Source organism: Prinia subflava, chromosome Z (assembly GCF_021018805.1).
Source record: "Prinia subflava isolate CZ2003 ecotype Zambia chromosome Z, Cam_Psub_1.2, whole genome shotgun sequence".
Classification (NCBI taxonomy): Eukaryota; Metazoa; Chordata; class Aves; order Passeriformes; family Cisticolidae; genus Prinia; species Prinia subflava.
The window spans coordinates 33,239,045-33,266,671 of record NC_086283.1 but is presented as its reverse complement, the minus strand read 5'-3'; the positions used below and the strand labels follow the sequence as shown (position 1 = coordinate 33,266,671).

Below are 27,627 nucleotides of genomic sequence, written 5' to 3'. Positions count from 1 at the left end.
AGAGAGTATTGGGCTTGCTAAGCTGATTTTTTTCTTTTTTCCTTTTGGTGGGTTAGATCTAATCCCTCTTTGTTCAAGTAGAGAAAAGAAGATAATCTTCATTGATATAAAAATGTCACTAATGTAAAGATAATTTGAATTCATAATTCATCACTGCAAAGCCAGCATTTTATACTGTGTTCTCTGGGACAGTTCTGCCCTTTTACACAGAGGATAAAGAATGGTAAATTACAAACAGCCATGAACTTAGATTTGGTATAGATTCACTTTTCATAGTTTTACTTCTAACAGAGATTGACATTAGTTTCATATTGTAATACTGAGTTTAAATGCTGTGATACTCTGACACTGCTTATGTACTATTTAAATTTTTCATTCTCCTTTGAAAATTGATTTTATTTGTAATCATGATTGGAGTACCGGAGTAACAATTCTGGTATTCAAAGTTTTAGATTATCTGTCTGCTAATTAAAGATGCAAAACCTAATACTCAGGAATAAACCCAGCAGTAAAGTCAGAAGTCAGAAAATGACACCAGAGTGAAAGAAAACTGCAAATTTCCATAGTTTAGCTGTTAATAGGACTCTTACTTAGGAAGCTTAATCATGGTGACAACAGTTAGTTTTATTCCCTCAGTCACTTACGATCTGGGATTTGTGATCTATTTCTTAAAGTGTTTTTGGTCTTGTGTGTCTAATCGTTGCACTTCACTGCAGAGGTTGCCTTGTCAAGATGTTTCTCTGGTGCTCTTGGTTAATTTTGTCTGTTGGGCCATAATACCTGTTAACCTTCCTCTGGCAGCAAATGGGTGGCTTTCTTTTATGTATTGCCTCTATTTCTGGTGCAGGCAGGACTTCAGTGTTAGGTGGTGAGAAGGATCTGTTCCTTTTCTAATCACAGCATTCCCCATCTCCAGAGCCCTGAAGTATTTATGAGATCTGGACTGTGCGCATTCAAGATTACAGAATGACGTTTCTTCCTTGGGAGTATATTTTAGCTTTGAATAAGATGTGAATTGGAAGGGGAGAAAAGTGTAATGTGTTTTGAGTGCCCTTAATGGTGGTAATTCCAGATCTCTCTACTATTAACAAAAGTTGTGAATTCTTGTGTGCAGAGCAATATTGTGCATGCAGCTTGTCCGCTTTACAGTTACTGTAAGTGTTCACAGTTTTTCAGCTTTATTATTACGAACCAATATGTGTATGTGTGCATGTGGTGGGATGTTAATGTCACTTTCCAGGTGCTGCTTTTGCTGACTGGCAAGAAATATAAGTTTCACAGCTTTTTTATTTAAAACTGTTTTGGATGAGCTTACTTAGCACATGGCAGCAGAAGCAATGAGGTTTCCCAAGCAGGTTGCAGTTCCGAAGAGAGATTTACCTAATATAGGAGGTGAACTCCTTCAAACTGAGCATTGCATATGTTGTTAAATTCTCAGAAATTCCCTATCATAGGGGCTCTTTAAAGAAAAAAAAAATAAAGTGGTTCTCAAAGTCATCTGTTTGCTGAAAGACTATGTTGGTTTTCTGAGCGGTTGCTTGTGTTTATATGTCTTGTTGAGATCTGTACAAGTGAAACATTGGTGTATTGCTGAAGTCAGGAAAAACAGAGGTGCTTTATGAAATTCCTCAGAGAGTGTGCCAAGAAGAGTTTCACTTGCATTGGGATGCCTTTGAACATTCAGTCAGAGGTCTCTGTATTCCTAGTGTAATTTGGAGTAATGTCTAAATATGTTAAAAGAATAGCTATTTTTCATGGAAGACATGGGTAAATGTGGCTGAAGTATTTTAAGGAAGACAAAACTATTGTGCTTACATAACTGCATAATAAAATGAAACAGTTATGCTTCTTATAAATGAAATATATAATTACAAAAAATTAATATGTGTGTATGTAAATACCCCTCATGACAATACAGGCTAGGTCTGGTGGGGACAAGTAGCAGATCTGGGACAAGACCCAGACAGCAAAATAAGGGTCAGCAGCACCTGGGGCAGTGTGAGTCAGATACGATCCTGAGACCTAGGGTAGGATAAGAACCATCCCCTCTGCTCAGAGTCTGCCAGAAGCCACCTGGGTACCGCCTCCCTTTTGAGTCTCTGATACAGGGAAGATACTGGTGGGAAATGATGGCAAACCACAAGGGACACAGGAGAGGCTGTGGAACCAGGGCTGCTTCAGCTGGGAGGAGGGATGGCTTCCATGTCAACAGCCCATGGGGTGGAGGAGATGCAGCCAGGCTCCTCACAGTAGTATGTGGTGGGAGAGAGGGTTAGAGGCAGTTGAGACCTGCTGAAACAGGGGAAATTGAAACTGACTATAAGGAAGATACATTTTTCCTGCAAGGACAGTGGAGCACTGGCACTGGAGCCCAGACAAGCTGTTGCAGTTACCAGTCTTTGAGCTTATCAAACACCAACTGGGTAAGGCTCTAAGAAACCTGGTCTTAGCTCAAAGCTGGCTGTACTGGCAAAAGCAGGGTTGGACTGGAGATCTCCTGTGGTCCCTTCCTGAGTTATCCTGTTACCCTTTATGTTACAGAAAAATGTGTGTATGTGTGTGTGTAGTCTTGGTTCCACGTGGCACACAGATTTGTTTTGAGACAGTAACTGTAGTATACAGACATATCAAAAGTGTGAGCTTTTATTCAAGTCAACATTAAACTGTGGAAATACTATGCATAGTGCTCTTACAACATAAATTCCTAAAGTAATAATAATAATAATAATAATAATAATAATAATAATAATAATAATAATAATAATAATAATAATAGTTTGCTTTGTGCCTGTGTAAACAAGAAAACAAACATTTATTTATATGAACTTGGGTAAGAAATAGCAAACCAAATTGGAATCTGAATATTCATACTTTTACCTTTTCTTACTGCATATTTTTTCCTGAGTAGAACTTGGCCATGAGTGTTGTGATTTTGCACTGAGATGATAGTCTACCCTTTGATGGTGTTTTAAAATAGTAGAGAAAAATTCTTAAACTTTCAACTTTATGTTGTTTAAGAAATATATGGATATATTAATTTTTTTCTTCTTTACAGACAGGAAGGTAGTTTAACCTTCAGCAAAGAGTTAGTGGCAGTTGTAATCAACCTCTGATTTCTCTATTGTGGAGAGAGATTCATCCAACTAGTCCTGTGTGCAAAGCTAGGAGCGCTTACAGAGCACTTTCCCAAATATGTTCGATTACCAGAGCACAGCTGCTGTTCCAGGTAATTAATATGGGACTATAATACCATTCAAATAAGTGCTGCGTCTATATTTCCAAGGTCGGATGACCTCTCTTGCTTATATTCTCTTCCGTCTATGGCATTTTATGCAGTTTATTGATTTTTGTTTGCTTCCAGGAAACAATGTGCTTTTTGCAAGTCAGGCAGACCTTGTATTTGCTTGAGGAAAGTGCCACTAAGAATAAATAATGTGTAGGTATTTTAGTTCGAAGGACAGCTGTCTGCTAAGGAAGGCAGGAACATCCCTTGGAATGGAAAGTGTAAGCCCCCTCCCTCCAAATTATTATAATTCTGAAATTAAGGGGCTCTCAGGCAAAGATATGAGAACAGGAATAACAGCTCTTTACTGGTATGTGTAATAAAGCAAACAACCAGCAACAGCTCTGGCATTAACAACAACCAGCACCAGGAACCAGTGACCCCTTCTCGGCCGCAGGTGCTTCCCCCTTCGGTGCAGTTCCGCTCGCAGCCGGCAGGGGCGCTGTGGTGCGGGCTCAGGGAGCACGCGGTGATGGTGGCTCGGCCCGGACGGGAAGGGATGGAGGAGAGGCTTTGCTTCCCAAACCCCCTGGGGCCGTCGATCCCAGTGCCCCAGCAGGACTCTTGGAAACAGCAAGGTGGGACAGCAGGAATGAGCAAAAATCCGGGGTGCTAGATGAGATGTGTCAGAAGCTCGGAGCACCGCTGGAGAAGCGGGGGCGGGACAGCGGCAGCCCGGCTCCCAGCGGGGCCGAGAGGGGCGAGCTCAAGATCCCCATGGCAGAAGAAGGCAGCACGGAGCCGGGTTCCGGCGGCAGCAGCAGGGAATTCCCTTCCCCAGAAGAGCAGTTCCCAGCGTCCTCCGAAGCCGAGCAGAGAGCCGGCCAGCCACTGCCCCCGCCCCTTTAGCTGCGCAGTTCTCACAGTATCTCCGCCCTTCGGAGAGAAACCCCCCCAGATAAGAGAAGAGCCACCAGATGGCTGAGCTTGGACGTTTCTTTGTTTTTCTTCAGTACCGTAGGTACCCAGCAGTTAGTGTTTCTTGGCAACTTATGGGAAAAAATCTGTAGGTAAGAAGGAACAAAAGAAAAGAAACCTAACCTCCAACATTGGGGTTTAGTATTCTTTATGCTACCGTGTATAAGCAGGGATTTAGTAACTTCCAACGCCCAATGTTAACGGATGTTTGTTAATTCACTATCCTAAAGACTGATTGTTAAAGAGTAAAATAAATGTTCTTGACTCAGAAGCTTACTTTTAGTTTAAGATTACTGAGAGTGAAGTGACCTAAGGTCAGTCATTCAAATCAGGTTTCTAAGTCAGCTTATTTTGAAGCAACTAAGATTTCTTTTAAATTTCAAGTAAATAAGAAGTTATTGTTTCCAAAATTAAAAACTTGAATTTATAGGAGGAAAGGCAATTAGAAGACCATTTTTCAATGAAAAGCTTTTAGTAAAGCTTGACATTTCCTCCTCATCCCTTCAAAATACTCAACTTGGAAAGTTTTGGGATATCTGTCGTTGAAATCAAGCTAAGAGAATTCTTTAAATGAGAAAAATTTTACATATGGAGCGTTGGAAGCTATAACTTTGTCAAAGGAAAATGATGGGTCTCCCAGGTGGTTTTTAGCCATATTTTGTATGGTTTGTAATCTCTAAGTCATGTCAGTGATGCCATTTGCCCATAAAACTCATTATGTGGCAAGCAGGTTTTAAGACTTCTAAAACAGGATAACATATTTTCAGCAATTATCGGTACTTTTATTGTCATAAAAATTATGGCATTTGATACCTTATTTGACTTAGGATAATCTTGTAGCTGGGTTTTTGCCCTGTTTTCTAAAACCATAATTATAAAGATGTATCAGGATACATGTGATAAAATTTCAGAAGTTGTTCATTATCCTGTGTTTATCTGTAGCTTCATTTCTTTTGACTAGCTCTACCCTTTTTCTGCAGGTAGACAATGACCAGTGACATTGAGCCACAAGTCAGGGGCTAATTGAATGCAACAATTTTAAAGTAGACTTTTTAACCAGCCCTCTATTTTGGCCTGATTTGGTCTATGTGGAAAAGAGTGGAAATGTTATAATTTACTTTAATGAAACAGGTTATATTAAAGAACCTTCCCAGCCTGACTATTCACAAGAGTCTGACAGTCACACTCCCACCACTAGGGACTGTCAGTGCTGGGACTGAAGCCCCTTCATGGTGGCCACTCCAGTGACCTGACAGGTCTCCACCTGACTCCTGCACATTCTCACAGGCTCAGGTTTCCTTGGCTGGGTTGACCCCAGGTTTCCCACAGCAGAGGCTTGGATATCTCTTTCCATAATGCCGTTTATTCACTGTGCCACAACAGCTCAAGCTGTGAGCCTTTGAGGAGGGAGCCTGAACAAAAGCCCTGGGCTGTTATCCCCTCCCAGTCCAAGTGTGCCAAAGTCTCACTTTCCTGCTGTGTGACAGTGTTCATCCTGTCCATCCACCCGGCTGGTGCCAGTATCTTCATGTCCTGTGTTATGCAAAGAGTTGGCACTTCCCAGCCTCTTGCCAAGGGCTCATGCCACCCAGAGATCAATCTGCAGCTCACACTGCAGGCTGCAAACCAAGGTACCTGCACCAAATGTATTCCTCTGCTGTAATCCTTCTTGGGAAGGACTTTTTAAAAGGTGTTGCACCTTGGCATCCTCACCCTTTTTGTGGGCTGAAAGTGGAAACTTGTCCAATGTTCTTGCTTTCTTGTCATATGCTGTGTGGGGAATGGAAAGTGTTTGGTTTATTAGTTCTGGTGCGCACCAACATATACACTTGTAATCTGCCCATTCTTTCCTAATGTCTTGGAAGTCTTAGCTGGAAAAGACCGTATCTTGTCACTGAAGCCTTACTTACACACCTTCATTAGCTGGAAAAAACAAACTGAGTTTTCTCATAGTTATTTTGAAAAGGGATTATTTTGTGTACAACATCCTTGTAAGTCCACCTAATGTATTTATTAGCTATTGCTTTACAACTGTAATTTTTTTTTAAGGACTCCTGCCTTATGGGCTAAAACATTAGATGTAAAAAGAACAAGGAGTGTTCACTGAGCTGGAAGCTGCACCCTCTAGATTTCCTGTGGAAGTATAGTGCAAGCGACTTACAGCTTGGCTTGCCTGCCTGTCAACTTTTCTGATAGAGAGCAACTGAAATTGCTGTTGCTTCTCATCACAGGAGGTTATTCCCACTTCTCTACAGAGAGCTCATTTAGTCAGCAAAGCACCACCTGAGCTTCCCTGCCTCCGTTTACTAGATTTGATCCAAGTTCTATTTCATATTCACATTGAATTTTTTAGTTGACAGTTGACGCATGCTTTTATAGATCCTTCAAGTTTGCAGTCTTCCAACAGGTACCTTTTCTTTTACTACTTATCAGTAAGTTAAAAGCTAGAGCTGGATTTTATTTATGGATATGCAGCTTGATTTAGGTAGCTAAAAGGATGTTTCATGTCCTCCTTATGACATTTATGCATCTGAAAAACATAGGATAAGGTTCCAAATAGCCAAAGCTGTTTTATGAAAATAAAACCTTATGAACTAGATAGGCCTGTTTTTATTCCCTGCATATTTTTTGTTATTGGCAGACCTCTCTAGTAGTCGGTTAAAATCTAACCTTTTGAGATTTTTTTACTCAAAGTTAGCAAGGCTGAGACATCCCCTAGTCTCAGTGTGATCATGGTTATGAATATTAGTAATGTCTTCTCCACGCTTTAGGAAAGAAGCTGTCTTAACTGATTATAGTTGGATTCCAGAAAGATAACTGTATTGTATGTAGTTGTGTGCTTCTCTAGGAGAAGAAACAGGTGCTTCAGATGTACTGCATCCTGAGAGTGTACTTTAATTTCTACTGATTTTTTAGAAGTGACTAGGGTGACTAGCTCATCTGAAGATGTCATACTGAAGTATTGAATGCATATAGCTGTCATGTATCTGAGCAACTGCAGACTCCTGACACAGGACTAAATATGCTGCTTTGCATTACAGCATCTTTCCTTTGCTCTGGGTTAGTGATCTGTGGGGAGAGTGCTGGAGCAAAGGTGAAATATTTCTGTCATCTCTACCATGGTTCAGCTCTGGGCAAAAATTAGCTTTTCTAATATGCCAGCATCGTTGCAATACTACTGCAGTGCATACAAGCGTCTCCAGGAGGCTGTTTGGAAATGATGCTTCTACAAAGAATTTGTCTATGGAAGGGAGAAGTGCAGTCCCCAAAGGGGCTGTTGGTTGCTGCTGTTGGAGATCATTTGCATGAGAGATCATGCTGTTGTGCTATTACCTGACTGCAGAGCTGAGTCAGATATTTGTCTGCTGCGAAGGAAGGGTGCATTTTGTTGCGTCTGTGTATTAGCTCCACTTTTTTTATTGGCAGTAATGTCAGAGGGTTTTTTTTATTTCTTTCCAGCTGTGACAGACAAAATGTCAGCAGAATAAGTGACTTCTCCAAAGCTTGCCATGAACCATTTGGTTGGACCACCTGAGGGGGAAATCAGCGAAGAGCCAGCAAACGGAGCAGTGAACGAGTCAGTGGAGGCTGACCTGGAGCACTCAGAGGTGGAAGAGGAACAGAGGTATGCAGCTCGCTACCGAAGGCACACCAACAGCAGCCACGTGGGCCTGTCTGGGCAGGACGAGGAAAGCATGTTAGCTCGGTCAGCCAGCACTGAGAGTGGTTTCCACAATCACACAGATACTGCGGAAGGGGATGTGATAGCCACAGTGGAGGACAGCTACGACATCGAGAGAGTGCAGGAAAATGAGGATGAGAATGCATATGCAGTGCAGTACAGGCCCGAGTCCGAGGAGTACACAGAGAATGCCGAGGCTGAGCATGGAGAGGCCATTCATAACCACACGTTGCCCAATCACTTACATTTCCATTCCATTGAGCACGAAGAAGCCATGAACGCAGCCTACTCGGGTTATGTCTACACGCATCGCCTCTTCCACCGAGGAGAGGATGAGCAGTATGCTGAAGCTTACGCTGACTATGGACTGCAGGAGCATGTGTATGAGGAAATAGGAGACACACCAGATCTCGATGTTAGGGAGGGCATCCAGCAGTATGAGCGGGAGAGGGAGGAAGCTGACAATTACCGCAAGGAAGCACTTGGTGCCCGCCTTCACCATTATGATGAAAGATCTGATGGAGAGTCTGACAGCCCTGAAAAAGAAGCAGAGTTTGCACCCTACCCAAGAATGGATAGTTATGAACAAGAGGAGGATATTGATCAGATTGTAGCAGAGGTGAAGCAGAGTATGAGCTCCCAGAGCTTAGACAAGGCAGCTGAAGACATGCCAGAGTCAGAGCAAAGTTTGGAGCATGGTCAGGCTCTTGTCAGTGGTAGGCATGAAAGTAATGGCCAGCTCACATCTGGTTCTCGAGTTACATCTGGCTCAGGAGAATCTGTACAGAGGTACAGCAAGGAAAAAAGAGATGCAATTTCACTGGCCATCAAGGATATTAAGGAGGCTATTGAGGAAGTGAAGACAAGGACCATCCGTTCTCCTTACACCCCTGATGAACCTAAGGAGCCTATCTGGGTGATGCGGCAGGACATCAGTCCGTCCAGGGATTCTGACGACCAGAGGCCACTAGATGGAGACGTGAGTACACAAAGCTTTCACCTCTCAGGTTATCTGTGTTTAATTCCTTTAACTGTAACATGCATGGCAGTGAAGGAAGGTGCATTATATTTTTGTTCTGTGTCTCATTCTTGAAAAAGTGCTTTGTTTTAAATTTGTGCTCTGGAGAGCATAAGAGAAGTAAACAAGCATTAACAATTAGCATAAACAAGCCAGATTTTTCTTCATTTAGCACTGCTGACCACAGGTATGCTATACCAGAATTTGTCACATGAAGCTCTTCATTTGTCTTTTCTGGAACAAATGCTATTATATTTTTTACAGCCATAATATATTTTAGAATACCTTCCAAACAGTTTTCTACTATCTTTTTGTTAGCTCTTAATTTTCTGTGTTTCATGTTCTATCACATAACAGTCCCAACAGTTCTGTCAGAAATCTGGTAATATTCTTCACGCTGGTATCATAGGTCAGATTCATATTCTAGAAAAGTTGCATGTCAACTTGCAGTCTCTAGAAACACGTTACAAACCTCAGTGTATGATGTTATCACTGTGAAGTATATTTACAGCAACCTGAGTATTGAAGGCAGTTCAGATTTGAGCACTAGCATTTCTGAAATTGTGTGCTTTGAGGTTTAACTTGGGTCAAGGTTGTCTATCAGTTTGTGATTCCAGTTGTCTTTAAGATAGTATTTACTTCAAGTTTTATGAGTTTGCCTTATTTTGTAAAATAAAGTCAAAAACAACTGTTAAATGTGTAAACTGTATGCCTGATATGAAAAGAGCTGGTAGGCTAAATTGACTGACCTAGAGTTATCTACTACATGTTCCTATGTTATAACTTCAAAGGCAAGTACCTGCAAACATTTCTTCATTCCTCTTTATTGCTGTGGAATGGTTTTTGTGACCTTTTGTTTGAGTTGGGGTTTTTTTGTTTGTTTGGAAGAACAGCGGAAGTAGAACTTGTGTGTTATTTTGGTATTTTTAGACTGAATTATTGAAACATTCTAGAAATACACGAGAACTATTCAAGACATCTCAGTTACTGCAAAGAGAATTCAGACGGTGAAAAAAAATCACATGCCAGGTAGATCTGTGAGAGGCTTCTGATTTGTTTATCTGTCTTCAAAATGAGGAAGGCTAGTATTCTACAAATGGGAAGAGATTTTTGGCACATGGTGTTTGGGATGCTGAAAAAACATGCAAGCTGATTGAAACATATAGTTTCCAGATTTTACTTTTCCTGCAAAACAGTTGGAAACACAGTGATGAATGTGTTGTGGGGTTTTTTTTCTTGATTCTTAATAGAAAACCTAATTGAACCTTAAAAAAGCTCAAACAACTATATTGCAAAAGTTACTTTTACAAATATTTCTAAAATTATATGTATTACAGAATTGATTTGCAGTCATGTGAGGGAAGAAATCTTCCCAGATTATTTTTAACTTTAGAAGTTTATAAAACTAAAAATATTTCTGTCCCCATTTTGAAATAGATCTCATTACTCTTTTTCTTCACATTTTGTTTACTGTATTGTTTGTAAAAGCTGTTATGGCTGGGAGGATCAAAGAACTTCCTGTTGCTTCCTAACTGATTGTAGCACTAGGTACTGTGATGGTTTTGGTGACATTAGGTTGAGGATCCTGAGAACATCAAGTTCTTCCTGAAGGTGCATCACTTGCTCATCAAAATCCAGGCGCATCTTGCAGAATTGAACTTTTCTGAGATCTGCTGATATGACTCAGCCTGGTATGCTCATATAGTGAACAAAACATGTGTTTTTATTGGTCTCTGCATACATTAAATATTGAAGTACATAGAGATTTCCATTTTGCATCAAAAATTTAAATTTTCATTCAGTATTTTTCATAGCATGTCAGATAAGAACCTGACTGAAATTTTCAGGGATGGCTGAAATCAAAACAATGATCATAATGACAGTATAGCTCAGTGAAGAGAGAATCGATGGCTATAAATGTACAAAGAGTCTGTGTTCTTGGAAGGAAGAAGCAAATTACACAAATAATCATAATATAGATCACTATCACTAATATAGATCAGAAGATCTATAGCAGATTGAGGAGACTTGTAGAAGGGACTTGGGACTGAGTAGGAATTTTGTATTGCCCTGAGGAAGAGGTATGTATGTACTTTACTGGATTCTTTAATTTAGATGGCAACTTTAAAACTGTCTGCTTTCTTTAATGAAGCATTCCTAGAACTGCTTAGCTGTATATTGGATAAAAATAGCTTGTGTTGACTAAGTGACCATAAGTGGTCAATGTAATAAAAACATAGTTGAAGCTCCTTCATCTAATTGTAAATTGTTCTTCTGTCTCCCTCAAGAAAAAAGCAGTATCTTAAATGCAGACTTTTCAGTGTAGCCAGTATATGCCAGAGATGTTTTTCAGTCTGATTGATAGCATTGACCTGGAAATATGGGTGTTTTTACCTTCAGACAGATATGATTTTCTTGCCCTAAAAGTATCACATTACTGCAGATAAATAATGCAAATTGGGTCCTTTTTTTGCCTTCAGTTATTTTGCAAGTATACTTCAAAAATTATCTTCAAGTTGGTTTTTAGCAAAACAATTTTCTTTTAGAGATAGAAGTTACCTGAAAATATCTCTAATAATATTGTCTTCTTAATCATGTGATATTGAAATTTTAGAACTTCCTTAAATACAAACAACAGTCACTTTTTATTTAGCTGGAAGCTGTCCACTTGAGACCACTGAAGCCAGAAGAGTGATTTGTGGTTGAGACTCATTAAATAAAATGGCCTCCTTTGCCTTTTTTCCCAAGAATGTGACTATTAATCCCCAGTCCTGAGCATTTGGGTAATACATTCATAGCAGAATGCTTGGTAGGATGCCATTTAGAAGTGTGCAGAGACTATTTTAAGAAGCTAACAATTCAGAAGTATTCAGCTGACTTGCAGCTAGGTATAGTTTGTGACTGTTAGGAAAGATGTGCAGTGCAGACTGTGATGGTAAGAAAGATACAGAGCACTGTATCTGTGTGTACTCAAGATGTCCTGATTCCAGTTTTATTCACAGGTTAATTTACCAGGACTATCAGTCATTCCTGGGTATTTATTCCCAAAATAAATATTTGGTAAGGTGTATAAGAAAAGTAACTTCCTCACTGCCAATGGACAAGTCTGGTGTAATAAACTATGGTAGTCCTGTGGTGTAGGAAGCAGGTAGCAGACTTCTGTGTATAAATAAATAGTTTAAAGAGGTACTTGTTTAATATTTAACAATGGAGACTATTAGCTGCCATGTGCCTTGTGTACCGTGATTTAATGATGCATGCTTTCACTTTCATCAGGGGTAGTCTGGAGAGTGAGTTTGTGGGGAAGGTGTGGTACTTGAGCATTTGATAAAAACTGAAAAATCCTCAGTGTCTTTGGAATAAAGGCAGTAAGAGTATTTTCTAACATTTGCCACACAAATGAGATCTGTACAATTGACATATATTTCCAAAGTCTGTTTATCAGAAACCTTTAAAACCAAAACAGACCATCATTTGGATATGGCCTCATGAGGATCTCTTTTTCAAATACAGTAGCAGTTAGAGTTGCACAGCTGCAAGAAGTCTGGCATCAGGAAACTGTCCCTTGATGAAAAAGACTGTGGAACAGCATTGTTGATTCTCATGGAACAAGACTGCATTTTCTGAATGTGAAATTGAAAGATTGTGTTCACCCATAAAATCATGGAATCATAGAATAGCTTGGATTGGAAGGGACCTTAAAGATCATCTAGTTCCAACCCCCCTGCCATGGACAGGGATGCGTCCCACTAGACCAGGTTGCTCACAGCCCCATCAAGCCTGGCCTTGAACACTTCTAGGGATGAGGCAGCACATCTTCTGGAGGCAACCTGATCTAGTGCCTCACCATTCTCACAGTGAAGAATTTTTTCCTAATGTCTAGTCTTTACTTACCCTTTCAGTTTGAACCCATTCCCTGTTGTCCTGTCACTACATGCTCTTGCATACAATCTCTCTCAAGCTTTCGTTTAGGCACCCTTCAGGGACTGGAAGGCTGCAGTTAGGTCACCCAAGGCCTTCTCTTTTCCAGGCTGAACAATCCCAATTTTCTCAGTCTTTTCATCATACTGAATAAAGTTTGTAGCTGGAGCTATGAAAAAGCTTAAGCATGGACCTTACCATCCGTGCCTGAGAGTAGTGGAGCAGGAGACATACATTCTTTGGGAAAATATATTCTAGATGCACACAATTACCTCACTGGAAGGGTAGGCCCATATCCCATTTAGGTAGCTCTTGGTCACCATTCTTGTCAGATTCTCCACTGGAAACCTGCTGTGAATGTGCCTAGCCAAGCACAGAAATTGTGATGTTTAAATGTCTAAATAGAAAATATGCAGCACATGGATCTGGATTTGAGGATAAATGTTCATCCACATGTTCAAGTGGAAAGAATTACAGTTTTGTGTAGTAGATAATTCAAAATGCAATTAAATATTCTGGTGTTTAAAATATATGGAAAAAAAGTATCTTTTTCACAGAGAGAAGAGTGAGAAGAGTGGCTTGTTTATTTGTGGAAGTACAAAAACCTACTGAGAAAAGCACTGGAGGGCTCAAAAAGTCAAGTAGAGGTTTTTTGGCTGTGAATTAAACAGAGTAGATGGAGGCTACCTGGTTCAACTCTGCCATAATCAGGAAAAGACAACGGTTTGGAGACAAAAATCGTCCATTTAAGAACCAATTACCATTACATCTTTCTGAGGTCTATTCAGTTATCTGTGGAGTTATATATCTGAAAGCCAAGTTTTATTGACCTGCAGGACATGATTCATTTCTGCATTTTTGCAGAAACTTTTGCATTTTGAAAAAACTTTGGTTTTGCAAAGCCCTGTCACTGGTATTTTATAATCTCTGTTCCTCTGCAGACATTTGAGGTGATGGGCTATTAGACTAAACCCTAATACAAAGTAAAACCACAAATATGGGTTGTTTAGATTTGTGAAGTAGAAATTCAGAGCTGAAGACAAGTCTTCCAGGTGGAACAGAATTGAGCTGCATTGTTTTACTTCTCTGTTGGTTTTGGTTATGTATATTTTATTTCTACCCTTGCGTTCTCAGTTGCAGGATTGTCTCAATTTTGATACCTCAGTGTTTTCATGGAGATGAATTTGCTTCACTTTTTCCATAGCAGGAGTAATGTATTATTAAAAGGCAATAGAGAAGTCTCTTAAATAATTAAGCAAATGTCAGTAACAAAGGAACTAAGAAGGGAAAAGAAGCTATTGAAATAAAGATGAGTTTTTACTGACAGTATATTGTTGAGTTTTTTCTGAGTAGATCTTTTAAAACTGTTGGCTGAGCACACAAACTATAAGTCAGCTTTCCATCATTTAAGAGACACCCAGACTTAAGTTTACACAGGAAAAAAAGCCCCAAATGCCTCAAAACAAAAATCACTAAAGAACCAAAGCAAACCAGAACAAAAAGTATTTTATTCATCAATTACACAGAAGAAAGCTTAAATTTAACAATTAGTTTGCCTGAAGGCAAACACTCCCAGATGAGTTACTGGCTTTTAAGTTATGCTCAGGACTGGATGCATAACCCCTTGAATATTGTTTTGTTTGATCACATTTTTAAATTATTGAAAGATGAAAGTAACTTGATCTTTTCTGTACTGTTGAAAACTAAAACTACACTTAGTTAAAATCTTCTGAACACACAGGAGGAATCCACAGTGATTTTTTCAGGTGACTTGAAAACTGCACTTGAAATGGAAGTATGGCTAAGGAAGTCTGTACTCAGAGAAGCAGCCAGCAGTGCGCCAGATCTCTCAAATGGGATTGTTCTTCATTGTCCAGATGGTGGCAAGTGATGGGAGGCTGTGTCTTAGCATCATCACCTGGATCAGAGGAAATTCCACAAACCAAGACTTCCCAAACTGCATTTGTTCTTAGATACAGTTGCTCTGTGATCCTGTGTGATCACTCCAGCATGTGTGATCTATTGCTATTGTTTACCTTAAACTACATACAAACCACCTTTGTTAAAGTGTACATTAAGACTGTTGTACATGATGTTATCTTCATAGGCAGGAATGATTTCTGTTGACTGCGACCACGTGTCTTACCCATAAGCAAATTCGTCATTTCTGCAGCAGCAACTGCAGGAGTCAGCTGTTGGATCAGTCAGAGTCCTGACCCAACAGCTGCCTGTTGACAGAGCTCCTCACTTTAGATACTAACTACCCAGGGTGGTAGTTAAAATGATAAATGATGCTTATCAGTTTTCTTGGACACAGGAGGAGCCTTTTGGGGGAATCTCTTTAGGCTGCCTGAAAATTCTGTACAGAGAGGTTCTATAGCAGTTAATCACATGTGTTGTTCTGAATGAGCAGAACAAAATTACTATTAAAAATCACTATTTTTAATTTTAAAAAAATTGTCTCAGGTCACCTTGTCCTATTGTGTATGCGCACACTGACAGGGGCAGGTCCTGGACCACTCAGCAAACTGATGGATAAGTTCACAGGGTATGTACAGAGACAGTTATACCAAAACTACAGTACAACGTTAAGTTTCATCCATACATCAGAATTATAAACTGAATTGCATAGATTGTGCCACATTATGTAAGTATGTGTAAAGTGCTAAGTTGGTATGATTTTTTTCAAGCCCACCATTTTTAGCACTATACTTAAAGCAAACTTTCAACAAAGACAACCAATAATCATTAGCTTTTAGCTTCATTTTTAATGGGTATTTATGGCAACTAAAACCTATGATTTCAGTCTTTATTTCAGGGAACAGAATTTGAGCTGTACAAATGACAGAGGACACTGCCATCACATAGTTGTCCTAAAACCTGGGAGATGTACTGCCCTAGTTGTCCTGGTAAAGGCAGTTTTTGTGATAGAATGCATCTGATTATACTTGCATGTTGGACCTGAAGGTTCCATAGTGCTTCAGCCTTTTCTTAATGTGTAGGGTTCTTTTCAGAACACTATCTCTAAATTTAAAAAATAAAAATAAAATCTAAAAAAGCCTTCCTTTATCCCATTGTCTCCTGAGCTAATGTACAAGGAGACTTTGCCATACCTGTGCCATAATACCTGTAAGTAGATGTAATTGTCAAATAAGTAATGCCTGTTGTTTCAGTGAATCTTGAATTTCTGAAGCATTTGTTGATTTGTCCACACACACAAGACTATAAAAATAATGAACTGAATAAACTACCTTTTTCAAAATAATAAATGACCAGTGTTGTTTTACATCTTTGTGAGTAACATGGACCGTAGGATTGAATGCACCCTTAGCAAATTTGCCAACACCAAGCTGAGTGGTGTGGTCAACACACTGGAGGGAAGGGTTGCCATCCACAGGGACATAGGTAGGCTTGAGAGGGGGACTTGGCCTGTGAGAGCCTGGTGAAATTTAGCAAGGCCAAGTGCAAGGTCCTGCACATAGGCCAGGGCAATCCCAAACACGAATTGGAAGAAGAACTCATTAAAAGTGGCTCTACAGGTAAGGACTTGGGGATACTGGTCAGTGAAAAACTTCTTACAAGGGCATGTAGTGGTAGGACAAGGGGGAACTGCTTCAAATTGACAAAGTAAGTTTAGATTAGATACAAGGAAAAATCCTTTACTATGGGGGTGGTGAGGCACTGGTACAGTTTTCCCAGGTGCCACATTCCTGGAAATGTTCAAGGCCAGGCTGGATGGGGCTTTGGGCAACCCAGTCTAGTGGAAAGTGTCCCTGTCTATGGCAGGGGCAGTAAAATTTAGATTATCTTTAAGATCCCTTCCAACATAAAAGATTCTGTGACTCTCTGATTCTGTGATTTCATCCCATCTGTCCTAGCCTTGTGTGTGTTTATGTGACCTACACACTGTACTCCCTTCAAATTATCTACTGCTAAAAGCACGTAAACAACACTGCCTTTATAAAGCAAGAGCAAGTGGTTGTATTTGAAGGTGTTTCAGTGTCAGTTACATGTCTCTTCATGAACTGTATAGGAAACAGCTGGATTGACCTAGATAGGTTAGTTGCAACACAATCCTCTCCTTTTATAAGTTCTGTTACTAAATCCCTCTGCACAAGAGCAAGGAAGGTTTCTCAGGTGGAGTGGGTTGCATGTTAGAGTCAAACAACACCAAAACTGAGATGGAGAATTTTTGGATGTACCAGGTTATGTATCATAAGAAAAATGTAAGTAGATATGTGAGGGAAAAGGGATAGCTATCACTTTTTTATTGCTGCACCTAAAAAAAAAATTTAATTCCACTGATAGATGTCTGTGCCCACTAACAGCATACATCATGTGACCTTACTGTTTGTTCTGACAACAACTTTGTTAGGCTTCTAAAACTTGTTTTGTTAATGACTAATGGCAGGGAAACTGTCACTAAGCTTTTATTTAGACTTTGTTTAGAACAGCTGTGCAAATTATCTATCCGCTATGATCCATCAAAATATTTCTTGTTACTGCTGTGATTGCATTCTTTCCTTGTATATTATAAACATTACCTCTAAAAATGCATTTTGGTGTCAAAGAGAACTGTGTGTTAATTCCTCAGAGACTGAACTTTCCTGTACAAATGGTTTCAAGGACATCTCTCATGTCATGTCATGCAGCAGACTTTGTAAGATGTTTGATATTTGGGTTTGGTAGTTATAGTTCTTGGTTTGGTTTTTTGAGTGTGGTTGTTTATCTGGTTATTGTTGTTATTCAGGGGTTTTCTCCGCCAAAATAAATATTTGAGCAGACATTCAAATGGAGCACATAGAAAGCATTGTAGTAACTTAGTTCTGATATTTTGCAGATGAAAATAGCTGAGTAAGGCACTTACAGGGCCGCTGAAGTAGCTGCTAGTACATTTCAAATGATGCACAATTTCTTAATGCTAATTGTCTGGTTTAAATTAATCTTTATCCTTCAGTGTGTGAATATGAGAGTTTTCAACCATTGTAAAGAACACTTTTTTGTGTGTGCACATACACATTGAATGCTTAAACTGATTTCTTTGTTTCTTGTTTAAAGCTCAATGCTACAATGTCTAGATGTCATTATTGCATTGGTAGTATTATGCACCTTTTAAATTTACTCCTGATACAGAAATCTGCATAATTATAAGAATGTGAAGACTATGAAAACTCTTCCGTATGTAAATAGGAGTTGCCATTTGTGCACTTGCATCACTGTGGCATTGTTGACTGGTAATAACACAGCAAGTCAAGGGAGCCCATATCTCTCCCACAGCTCCTGCTCACATGCTCTCTGGGCTAGAAATTTTCTGCAGTCTGATGGTGTAACCACATGCCAGCTTACTAGGGATTGTTTCACAGCTGCATCTCCTTTTGTCTTGCAGTTGTGATTCAAAATACAGGGAGATACTGGGACTGCTCTTTAACAAAGGAGACATCTGTAAAGAATTGCTTTTTAACTCTTCGGAAGCCTTTACTAGTTAGCTATAATTTTAATAGTTATTATCTGAGATAGAGGAATGTCTGTAAAGAGAAAGAAGCAGAGGAGTTACGTTTTCGTGTTTCATATCTAAGGGAAGCTAAGAGAAACTTAGATGTTTGGGGTTTTAGTTGTTGTTCTTGGTTTGGTTTTGGTTTTGTGGGTTTTTTGTAGACTATTTCATAGAACTCCATTTTCCAGCTGCAGTAGATACAGAGCTTGAGGGTGAAGCTGCAGCCAGCTCAGACCGCTGGAAACGTATCCCTTCTCTGATATGACTCATTGTCTCAGATAAAAGCTATGTCACACTGTTTATGAAAAGATGAGAATAGCATTTGACTTGTTTGCCATCAGTGATGTACTGTTGAGCTGGCAAAGCTAGAGCTGCACTTTTCCTGTGTTAAAGGAGAGTATAGAATGTCAGGGCTGTTGGACTAAATACCCATCTGCAGCTAAATGCTAAACTTCCCTTCTGAGGATTTCTATTTTGGCTTGGGTAGACATATTTTGTAGCTATTGCCTTAAAATCTGCCTCTAAAAATGCCTGCTGGGTTAAAGCTTTGTACTCTTTCATTTTGATTACCTTCATTAATTCCACATTCTGTGTCCTTGTCTCACACTGTCATACCAGGGCCCCCTGCTCTGTACTTCAGATACCTTGCTACAGCTTTTTCACATCACCAGGATTCATTAGGAATTGTCTTTGATTAGAATATCCCAGATATTCCCAGAAGATTCTTCCCCTCTATCAAGATACTTGCTGATCAATCACATACTGTTGCTCCACTGAATTGTTTATGAAAAAAGGAGAAGAATGAGAAAATCTGCTCTAAATTGCATGTACTGAGCTCATAGCATGAACTATTGAATATCTTCCAAGTTTTTACTGCATCTGGAATGAGGAATCCCAGTCCTTGATTACATTGGTATTAAATTGTCATTGACTATATTAACAAATTCTTGAATACAACAATATTGCTCTGCACAGTTTACAGAAGTTCTTTTCTAAGATAATGGAATAACTTTTTATGGGCAACCACTGTGGCCTTGCTCTGCTCAGATTAGATTCATTTAGCACTTCAGGTTAATAATACGTGAGGGCATGCATTCTTACGGGGAAATTTCCGTCTTTTCTTCACTTTTCCCAGTTTGACAACTAAATAAACTTAAGCTGAATCCCTTTCTGCTGCTTAAGGTCAATTCACTTGTCTCCCATCACAGCTTACTCTTAAGTGACTTTACCTTTTCTTTATTAGAATATCAGAGCATAGAATGTAGAATATAAATGAATAATTTCTACATCACGTATTCTCAATAACTTTTGATTTTCTTGCCACTAGTCTCCATCTCCGGATTCCTCTTCACCTCGAGGTGCTGAATCATCAAGCAGGCAACATCACCAGGATGTCTGCAATACAGCAGAAGCTTCCACTAATAAAGAGGTAGACTAAAACCTTTTTAAAAGCTGCAGTCTTGTTCATGCTGCTTATTCTTCTTAATTTTCCTTGCTCCTTTGTATCTGTGCAATTTTTTTTCTTCTTTTTTCTTTCCTTATCTTCTTTACTTTATGCTTGCCCAGCTATCTGACTGAATTTCTAACATGCTGAAGACTCTTTGTCACGGCATTTCTGACTCTGTGTTCAGCTGCCACTAAATTTGTTTAACGGGCTGCAGGGTACTGATTTACCAAACAGCCAACCTTCCCTTCGTAGCAGAGACAAAACAAAGTCCTTTTTCCCCCCCAGTAAGAAAGAGTATTTCTCAGCCAGATGAAAAAGTGTTTAAATTAAATTAATTATGTAATAAATTATGCTGCTTAATAAATTGTCATTGTAGAAACTGGCCTGCAAGTGATTCTTAGAATTTGATTCCTGACTCTAGACTTCTCAGAATAAAGCTACATAGTTTGGGGGTTTTCCCCCTCACCTGATAGTACTTTAGACTGCAGTAGTTCCACCAAAACAAAATAAGTGTGAATAAAACTGCTTATAGAGGGAAAAGAAAATTATTTGATGTACGAAGGGTTTGGATTAGTATAGAGTGGTAGGTTCTATAAACAGAAAAATCTGCAAATATTTGGTTTATTTGGCTTTTTTAATAAACTTGAAAACAATCTAGAAACTATCATAACATAATACCATATTGTTACTTGTAGCAATGCATGAATTATCTTCCAAAATTAAAAACCTGCTCTGCTATAAGTGGATTGACAATGAAACACTAATTAAATAATCCATTTGTTCCTTTTTACTTCTGCAGCTATCAAGGGATAGGAAAGCTTGTAATGTGTATGTAATTGTGCCAGTCTGCATTTGCATTTAGAAAATAGTACAAAATTTCAAAAGACTGAAAAACCCATAAGTTTTCATATTCTTAAGTTTTCAACTATAGATCATGCCTTTAAGTTTTCATCTGCTTTACTGTTAGCTTATTAAAGCCTTAAGCATTCTTCACTACCAACTTTGTCATTATGTATTCTACATTTTATCTATTTTTAGGTATCGATAAACTTACTAAAAGAAAGAAATCAAACAAAACACGGTTGATTTCAATTGTTAGGGTGTGCTTACACATAGTTACAGAGGTGGTAAACCAGATTTCAGTGTAGGATGTATTGGGCTATTAGTTTCCTTCAGACAGGAAATAATTCCTGCTTTAGTATTTCTAATGCAAGAATTAAAGTGATAAAACAGCCTTATAATTTCTGTATTTTAAGGTCTTCAAGAAACCTTTTTATTAAATACAAATTTATAATATGAGATGGCTGCAAGATTATTGAAAGTAGTAAAATATTAATGACCTTGACATTTCATTATTCATGGCTATGTAAAATTAAAAGGTGTAGATTTCCACCTATTGGTAACTTTATCTGTTACTTTACTCTTCTAGTGGTTTTAGTAGAATGCCTTTCTACCTGAGTAATGAACAAGAAAAATGAAATTCGTGAGTGAGAATAAAGACATATATGATGGTGGTTTGCACCACCCTATCCTGAAAATAAGTTGCTACTTGTAGTGCTGAACAGCGGCCAAATCTGTATCATAGATTTTGTTCACTGCTTAAAAAGAAATAAATACTTTGTAAATTATTTATATATGTGTGCTGCCTCTCCTGTGTAGGGGATTTCACCTCTATGCCTGTCAGAGCCCAGTGTTTGAACTTCCCCTTTAGCACTACATGAGCAACTATAACAAACAGTTGTTGGAGTCTGTATGGATAGGTGGTTCAGTAGGAATATTCATCTGAAAGAGGTGAAGGAGTCACAGATGTGAAAAGGCATGTCAGTGTTCTCACAGTAGATTAAATGCATTGACAGCAGCAGATCATTGATTATTGACATCTTTCTCAATGCTACTACAGAATCTGATGAACAGGATTCTTGGATTCTCAACATACCTTAGTCACAGGCTGAGCCATCTGTGTCACATGCCTTTTGTTTTTAATTCACAAATCTTATTTTAAAGCAAGACATGCATTGTTGGTTAAAAATATTATTTGTTATATCAATTTTCCATATCTTACAAAGGAAAAGACTCCTTGGGGCTAAGTCAGTCAACCAGTTACATAACTGTCACCTTTCTAGTTTTACCTGTTTTTTCCACTAGTACACAGATGCTGGTAAGTTGCCTGTCATAAAGAAAAATAATTTGGCATGTATTTCCATGTATATCATCTAGAAATATATGGACAATTATTGAAGATTTTATGCATTATTCTGATCATTTGTATAGATTTTCTTTTAATAGAATTATATTCAGCAGTAATTGGAGCAGTTACTCCTAGTACAGTCAGTTACAGATTCATTAACTATCCATTTACCTGCCTATGATAGCAGCAGGTATTTCAATATTCATTACCAATTATATAGTGCCACACACAATTTTATTTGATAAATTTTTGTAGGTGGTTTGCGTTATTGATTAAACAAAGTGGTGAATCTCACTCACTGAAAGTTGTAGCCTTCAGATGTCTGAAGGGTTAGTCTCATAGCCTTTCACAGAAAATACCAGTAGGATGTATGGTATTACTTCAGTGTGTGTATTTATGTGCACAAATCAGGATTCTATTTATTCCTTCACTATTTATGTAATTGGTGCTACCAAATGTGGTTTTGTGCTCAACACTGTGTAAGCACAGTTGGTGGTGAGGTCATGGTGAATCCAGTTATCCCACAGAGTAGAGGCTGCTGCCTAACCTGTTAAAATCTAAAGCTTTTTGTAGGCTCTGTTAATGTGAGGGATACATCTAAAACCATTCCTAATGAATAACTGTATTTTCTTAATGATGGTTTCAGTCATGAATTATACCAGTAAAGTGCAAATTTTATATTCCTATATGCATTTATTTGTAGTTGGAAGATCCAGTATTTTGAGGTATTATGTACCATCCTGCATATTTCATGATTATTAAAAGTAGAGCACCTATTGGTAGATAATCAACGCACTAGGGAAGACCAACACATGAGTGGAGTGTGGTCATACCATATTGTCTACTAGACAGACACAAATGGACTACATTGGATTTACTCTAGTAGGTGCTTAGATTTTGAAAATATTAAGTGTAAATAATAATAAGTGGTGTTCTACCTTTACTAATAATGTTTGATTTAAGTTTGGAGGTTTTTTGGCATGGAGGATCTTTTAATGCATATTTGTGCATGCTATGTTCTGTTTGAAATCCTTTTTGTCTTAATTACAGTCCAGAAAAAGCTTGGCTTCATTTCCAACATATGTTGAAGGTAAGATAGTTCTACAGTTTCTAAACGTTTTTTCACATCAAAAAACCCACTTATATTTAAAACGTATAAAATTTTATTTTTACTTGCTGCATAGAAAAACTACTAGCACTGGGTGTACTAATTTAGATTGTGTCTGATTTAGAACCTGAGATAAATCCTACTGTGCTCTTTCAGAAATTTAGAAATATGGAACTTCCAATTTTTTAGTGTTTCATTCATAGTTTCTGTATCAGTTGTGCTGTGTTTTTTCCTCAAAATCACTTAAAACACTGCTTGCTTTATGGTATTTGCGCAGCTGTTGGGGGTTAGGTGTCTTTTATTTGTTCCTTCTTACCTATTTTTTCCCATAAATCTTACCTAGATTTTTTCCCATAAGTTGCCAAGAAACACTAACTGCTGGGTACCTACGGTACTGAAGAAAAACAAAGAAACGTCCAAGCTCAGCCATCTGGTGGCTCTTCTCTTATCTGGGGGGGTTTCTCTCCGAAGGGCGGAGATACTGTGAGAACTGCGCAGCTAAAGGGGCGGGGGCAGTGGCTGGCCGGCTCTCTGCTCGGCTTCGGAGGACGCTGGGAACTGCTCTTCTGGGGAAGGGAATTCCCTGCTGCTGCCGCCGGAACCCGGCTCCGTGCTGCCTTCTTCTGCCATGGGGATCTTGAGCTCGCCCCTCTCGGCCCCGCTGGGAGCCGGGCTGCCGCTGTCCCGCCCCCGCTTCTCCAGCGGTGCTCCGAGCTTCTGACACATCTCATCTAGCACCCCGGATTTTTGCTCATTCCTGCTGTCCCACCTTGCTGTTTCCAAGAGTCCTGCTGGGGCACTGGGATCGACGGCCCCAGGGGGTTTGGGAAGCAAAGCCTCTCCTCCATCCCTTCCCGTCCGGGCCGAGCCACCATCACCGCGTGCTCCCTGAGCCCGCACCACAGCGCCCCTGCCGGCTGCGAGCGGAACTGCACCGAAGGGGGAAGCACCTGCGGCCGAGAAGGGGTCACTGGTTCCTGGTGCTGGTTGTTGTTAATGCCAGAGCTGTTGCTGGTTGTTTGCTTTATTACACATACCAGTAAAGAGCTGTTATTCCTGTTCTCATATCTTTGCCTGAGAGCCCCTTAATTTCAGAATTATAATAATTTGGAGGGAGGGGGCTTACACTTTCCATTCCAAGGGATGTTCCTGCCTTCCTTAGCAGACAGCTGTCTTTCAAACCAAGACAACAACATATACGAATGTGTGTCGACAAGGAAAGCAGACCAAGCAAGACAGTAGTGCTCCATCCAGTATTGGTTTCAATTGGCAGGCTCAATCTAATCTCAGTTGGATTTACTGACAGGCCTTCCAGTGAAACTCAGCTTTGCCTAACAGCTACCCGCCTCTTAATTAAATATTGCTTCCCATCTCAGAGCTAAGGTTTTAGTAGTGCTGATTTTTTTTCAGAACAATGTGAAAAAGCAAGTTACCTGCCTCATGAACCTCATGTTACCTTTTGTAGGAGTCTACATCCTGTGTATACTGCAGGAAGATAACAAGTTGTGTGCAGTAATGACAGAAGCAGAAAACAGGAGTTTCACTGTTTGATTTTTTTTTTTTTTTAACTTTTTCCCTGACAGTGATTGTCCCATGTTCTTGATCAAATTTTAGAAATGCAGTTGATGTAAGACTTTATTTGGACTTCCTTATCACTGTTTGGATTGCTCTACAGTGTGCTCTGTTTAATTGATTATTTTCTTTAGACTTATTTTAATTATTATTTTCTTTAGTGATCATTTTCTTTAGACTGCAAATTGATCATTGTTTTAGTCTTCAGAGTATAAGCTGCCTTTTTTGGAGTCTCTGGCCAGAATATCAATTCATCCATAGCTGAGCACTGGAATTTTGCAACAGTGAAGGATCTCTCTTAGAATTAGAATTCATCTCCTGTTGATAGTCCTGTTTACCAAGGGCTTTAAAAAATAATCATCTCCACCTTAGGAAAAAAAATAAATTTTAAACTAAAAATTTCATGGTTCTCTGTCCAGCACAATTTCCTTAAAATTACAAATGGTCCATTTTTATGCACCAGCAGTCCAAGGAAAAATTTGCCAGCACCTATGCTATGCTTTCATTGAGATAATAGTTTTGTTGTCAGAGAGAATAAAAGGAGGACGTATTCTAAAAGGCAGTGCTATCTTTGTGTTCACCTCTGGTGCATTTTTTGGTTTTAATTTTGGGTTTAATATGACAATTTCTTGGAGTCTTACACCTTTGCTCATATTTTTTTTCTCTAATTTTGATCAGAAATTGTACTACAAAGGGTTTTACACCCTTTATAGTAAAGTGGTGGAAGTAGTAAAAAGGCCTTCGTATGTAGAGTAATAAATAGCAACACTTAAAATGCTGTGTGATTTCTTTGTAAATATATAGTACTTCCCGATGCATGAATTTCCCAAAGGAAATAGTTCAGTTTCTCTTGGTCACGTGCTTGGCAGTGACTTGATCATTTTGAGAATTTTTCAGATACATACTACCTGAGCAAATGGCACACTGGAGATGAACATCTTAAAATTGCTAGTCATAAATTTTTGTATTTAAATAAATAATAAAGAAGACAAGCCTGCTCACAAGATTTATACATGTGGTTCTGCCTGTATGTATAGTTTCAGTGTGATATTTATCTCCAGCTCTTTCTTTGTTATTTTAATTGTAATAATGACTTGTTTTTCCCTGATCAAAACTACCTATGCTCATTCTGAGGGCTTCATAGTCTCATATGTTATCATTAGAACAAAATTTGCCTTCTGAGTAATTCAAAACTTAAAGTCCCATATCACCTTATAGTTCAAGACACCCCTTGATTTTTTTTTAGAGGGAAAAAGAAAGACAAATGTAAACACAGGTGTTTTGTGATACAATGTGAACATATTTACCATGAGCATTCTTTTATATGATTTTTTTCCTCACTTGTCTTGAACAACAATATTTTTCCGTTCTAAGAACAGGAACTTTCTTAGGTTAACCAGCCTCCCTTTTGGATCATGACAGTTTTAACATAGTATCAAAATGAAACATTTTCATGTATAAAATTTTTAGATAAAGCTACCAAACACCAAAAATCTTACAAATCATAAATGCTGCTTTATAAGGATTTGCATTGCTTGGTAATGAATACTATACTCCCTGTCACTTTCCACAGAAGCTTGTGGGTGTTGGATCTCTAAGGATCTGTGGACTAAGTTGCTTTGCCATTAAGAGAGCCCATGCTCTATATTTAGTAACATTTTTATTTAACTCAGTACTTTACCACAGTATCCTTGTTAAGACTGTTGTTTTTAAAGTTCTGTGGCATAAAATTATTGAGATGTGTAGTATGTGTAGAGCATTCCCAGGGAGGTTGTCCTGCCTGTTGCACCATCTGTGGTTGATACATAAGCAAGAAAGAGGCTGATGGCTGCTATGAAACTGCACCTTTCCTCTTTCTGCTTAGGACTGTTGATCTCAGAATTGCAAGGCTGTTTTTGGTGGATGAGGAGCAAGCTGAGTAACTGTGTCTGTCCCTTTATCACAGCAAAAAATCACAGATTATTTTGCTCCAAGCTGGTCGCTACTCACAAAAGAGGGAGCTATTGTGAGAAACAGGCTGGATTAACAATTGTAGCTTTTGCTGGAGAGATGTTGCACTGGGTTTGCATAGCAAGGTTTTGGTAGTGGGGTGGCTACAAGCGTGTTGTCTGTGAGAAGCTGCTGGAAGCTTCCTGCCTGTGCCATAGAGTCAGCACCAGCTGGCTCCAAGACAGACCCGCTACTGGCCAAGGCTGGGCCCATCAGTGACAGTGGTAGCACCTCTGGGATATTAGGTTTAAGGAGAGGGAGAAGACACTACACCACAGCAACTGCAGCCAGAGAATAAAAGGCTGGGAATGTGTAAAAAAAAAGATCTCTGAAGACGAGGTCACTGGAGTAGGGAGGATCAGAGATTTTCCAGGTGCCAGAGCTGAGATTCCCATGCAACCCATGGTGAAGACCATGGTGGAGCAGCTGTGCCCCTCCAGGCAATGGAGGTCCACCGTGGAAGACATACGCACAAGCAGTCCCTGTAGGACCCCATGCTAGACCATGTGGATGCCCAAAAAAAGCAGGCTATGACCCCATGGAAATCCCAGGCTGGAGCAGGCTCCTTGCAGGATATGTGGCTCAGTGGAGAGAGCAGCCCACCTGGAGCAGGTTTGTTGGCAGGACTTGTGACCCCATAGGGAACCCTTACCAGGGCAGTCTGTTCTGAAGGATTTTCCCCTGTTGGAGGTGTTGCATTCTGGAGCAGAGGAAAAATGTGAGGCCTCTTCCCCATGACAAAGAGGGAGCATCAGAAAGAACTGACCACAGCCCCCATTCCTCTATGCCTCTGGTGCAGGAGATAGAAAAAATTGAGAGTAAAAGTGAGTCCAGGAAGAAGGAAAGGATGGGGGAAGGTGTTGGAGCATCTGTTTTTATTTTTCATTATTCTACTCTGGCTTCATTAGTAATAGATTAAACAGGTTTCCACAAGTGGAGTCTGTTTTGCCCTTGACAGTAACTGATGAATGATCTCTCCCTGTTCTTATCTTGCCCCATGAGACTTT

At 39.3% G+C, this 27,627-nt stretch overlaps 1 protein-coding gene across 1 annotated transcript in view; it reads left to right on the top strand.

Moving 5' to 3' along the window:
• Nucleotides 1–27,627, top strand: part of APBA1 (amyloid beta precursor protein binding family A member 1) — an 85,916-nt gene that overhangs the window by 33,392 nt on the left and 24,897 nt on the right. Inside the window, exons 2-4 of the mRNA XM_063423072.1 lie at nt 7,661–8,862; nt 19,644–19,745; nt 23,002–23,041. Coding sequence (XP_063279142.1) covers nt 7,711–8,862; nt 19,644–19,745; nt 23,002–23,041 — 1,294 coding nt within the window. The 5' untranslated portion in view covers nt 7,661–7,710. The remainder of the gene's footprint in view (nt 1–7,660; nt 8,863–19,643; nt 19,746–23,001; nt 23,042–27,627) is intronic.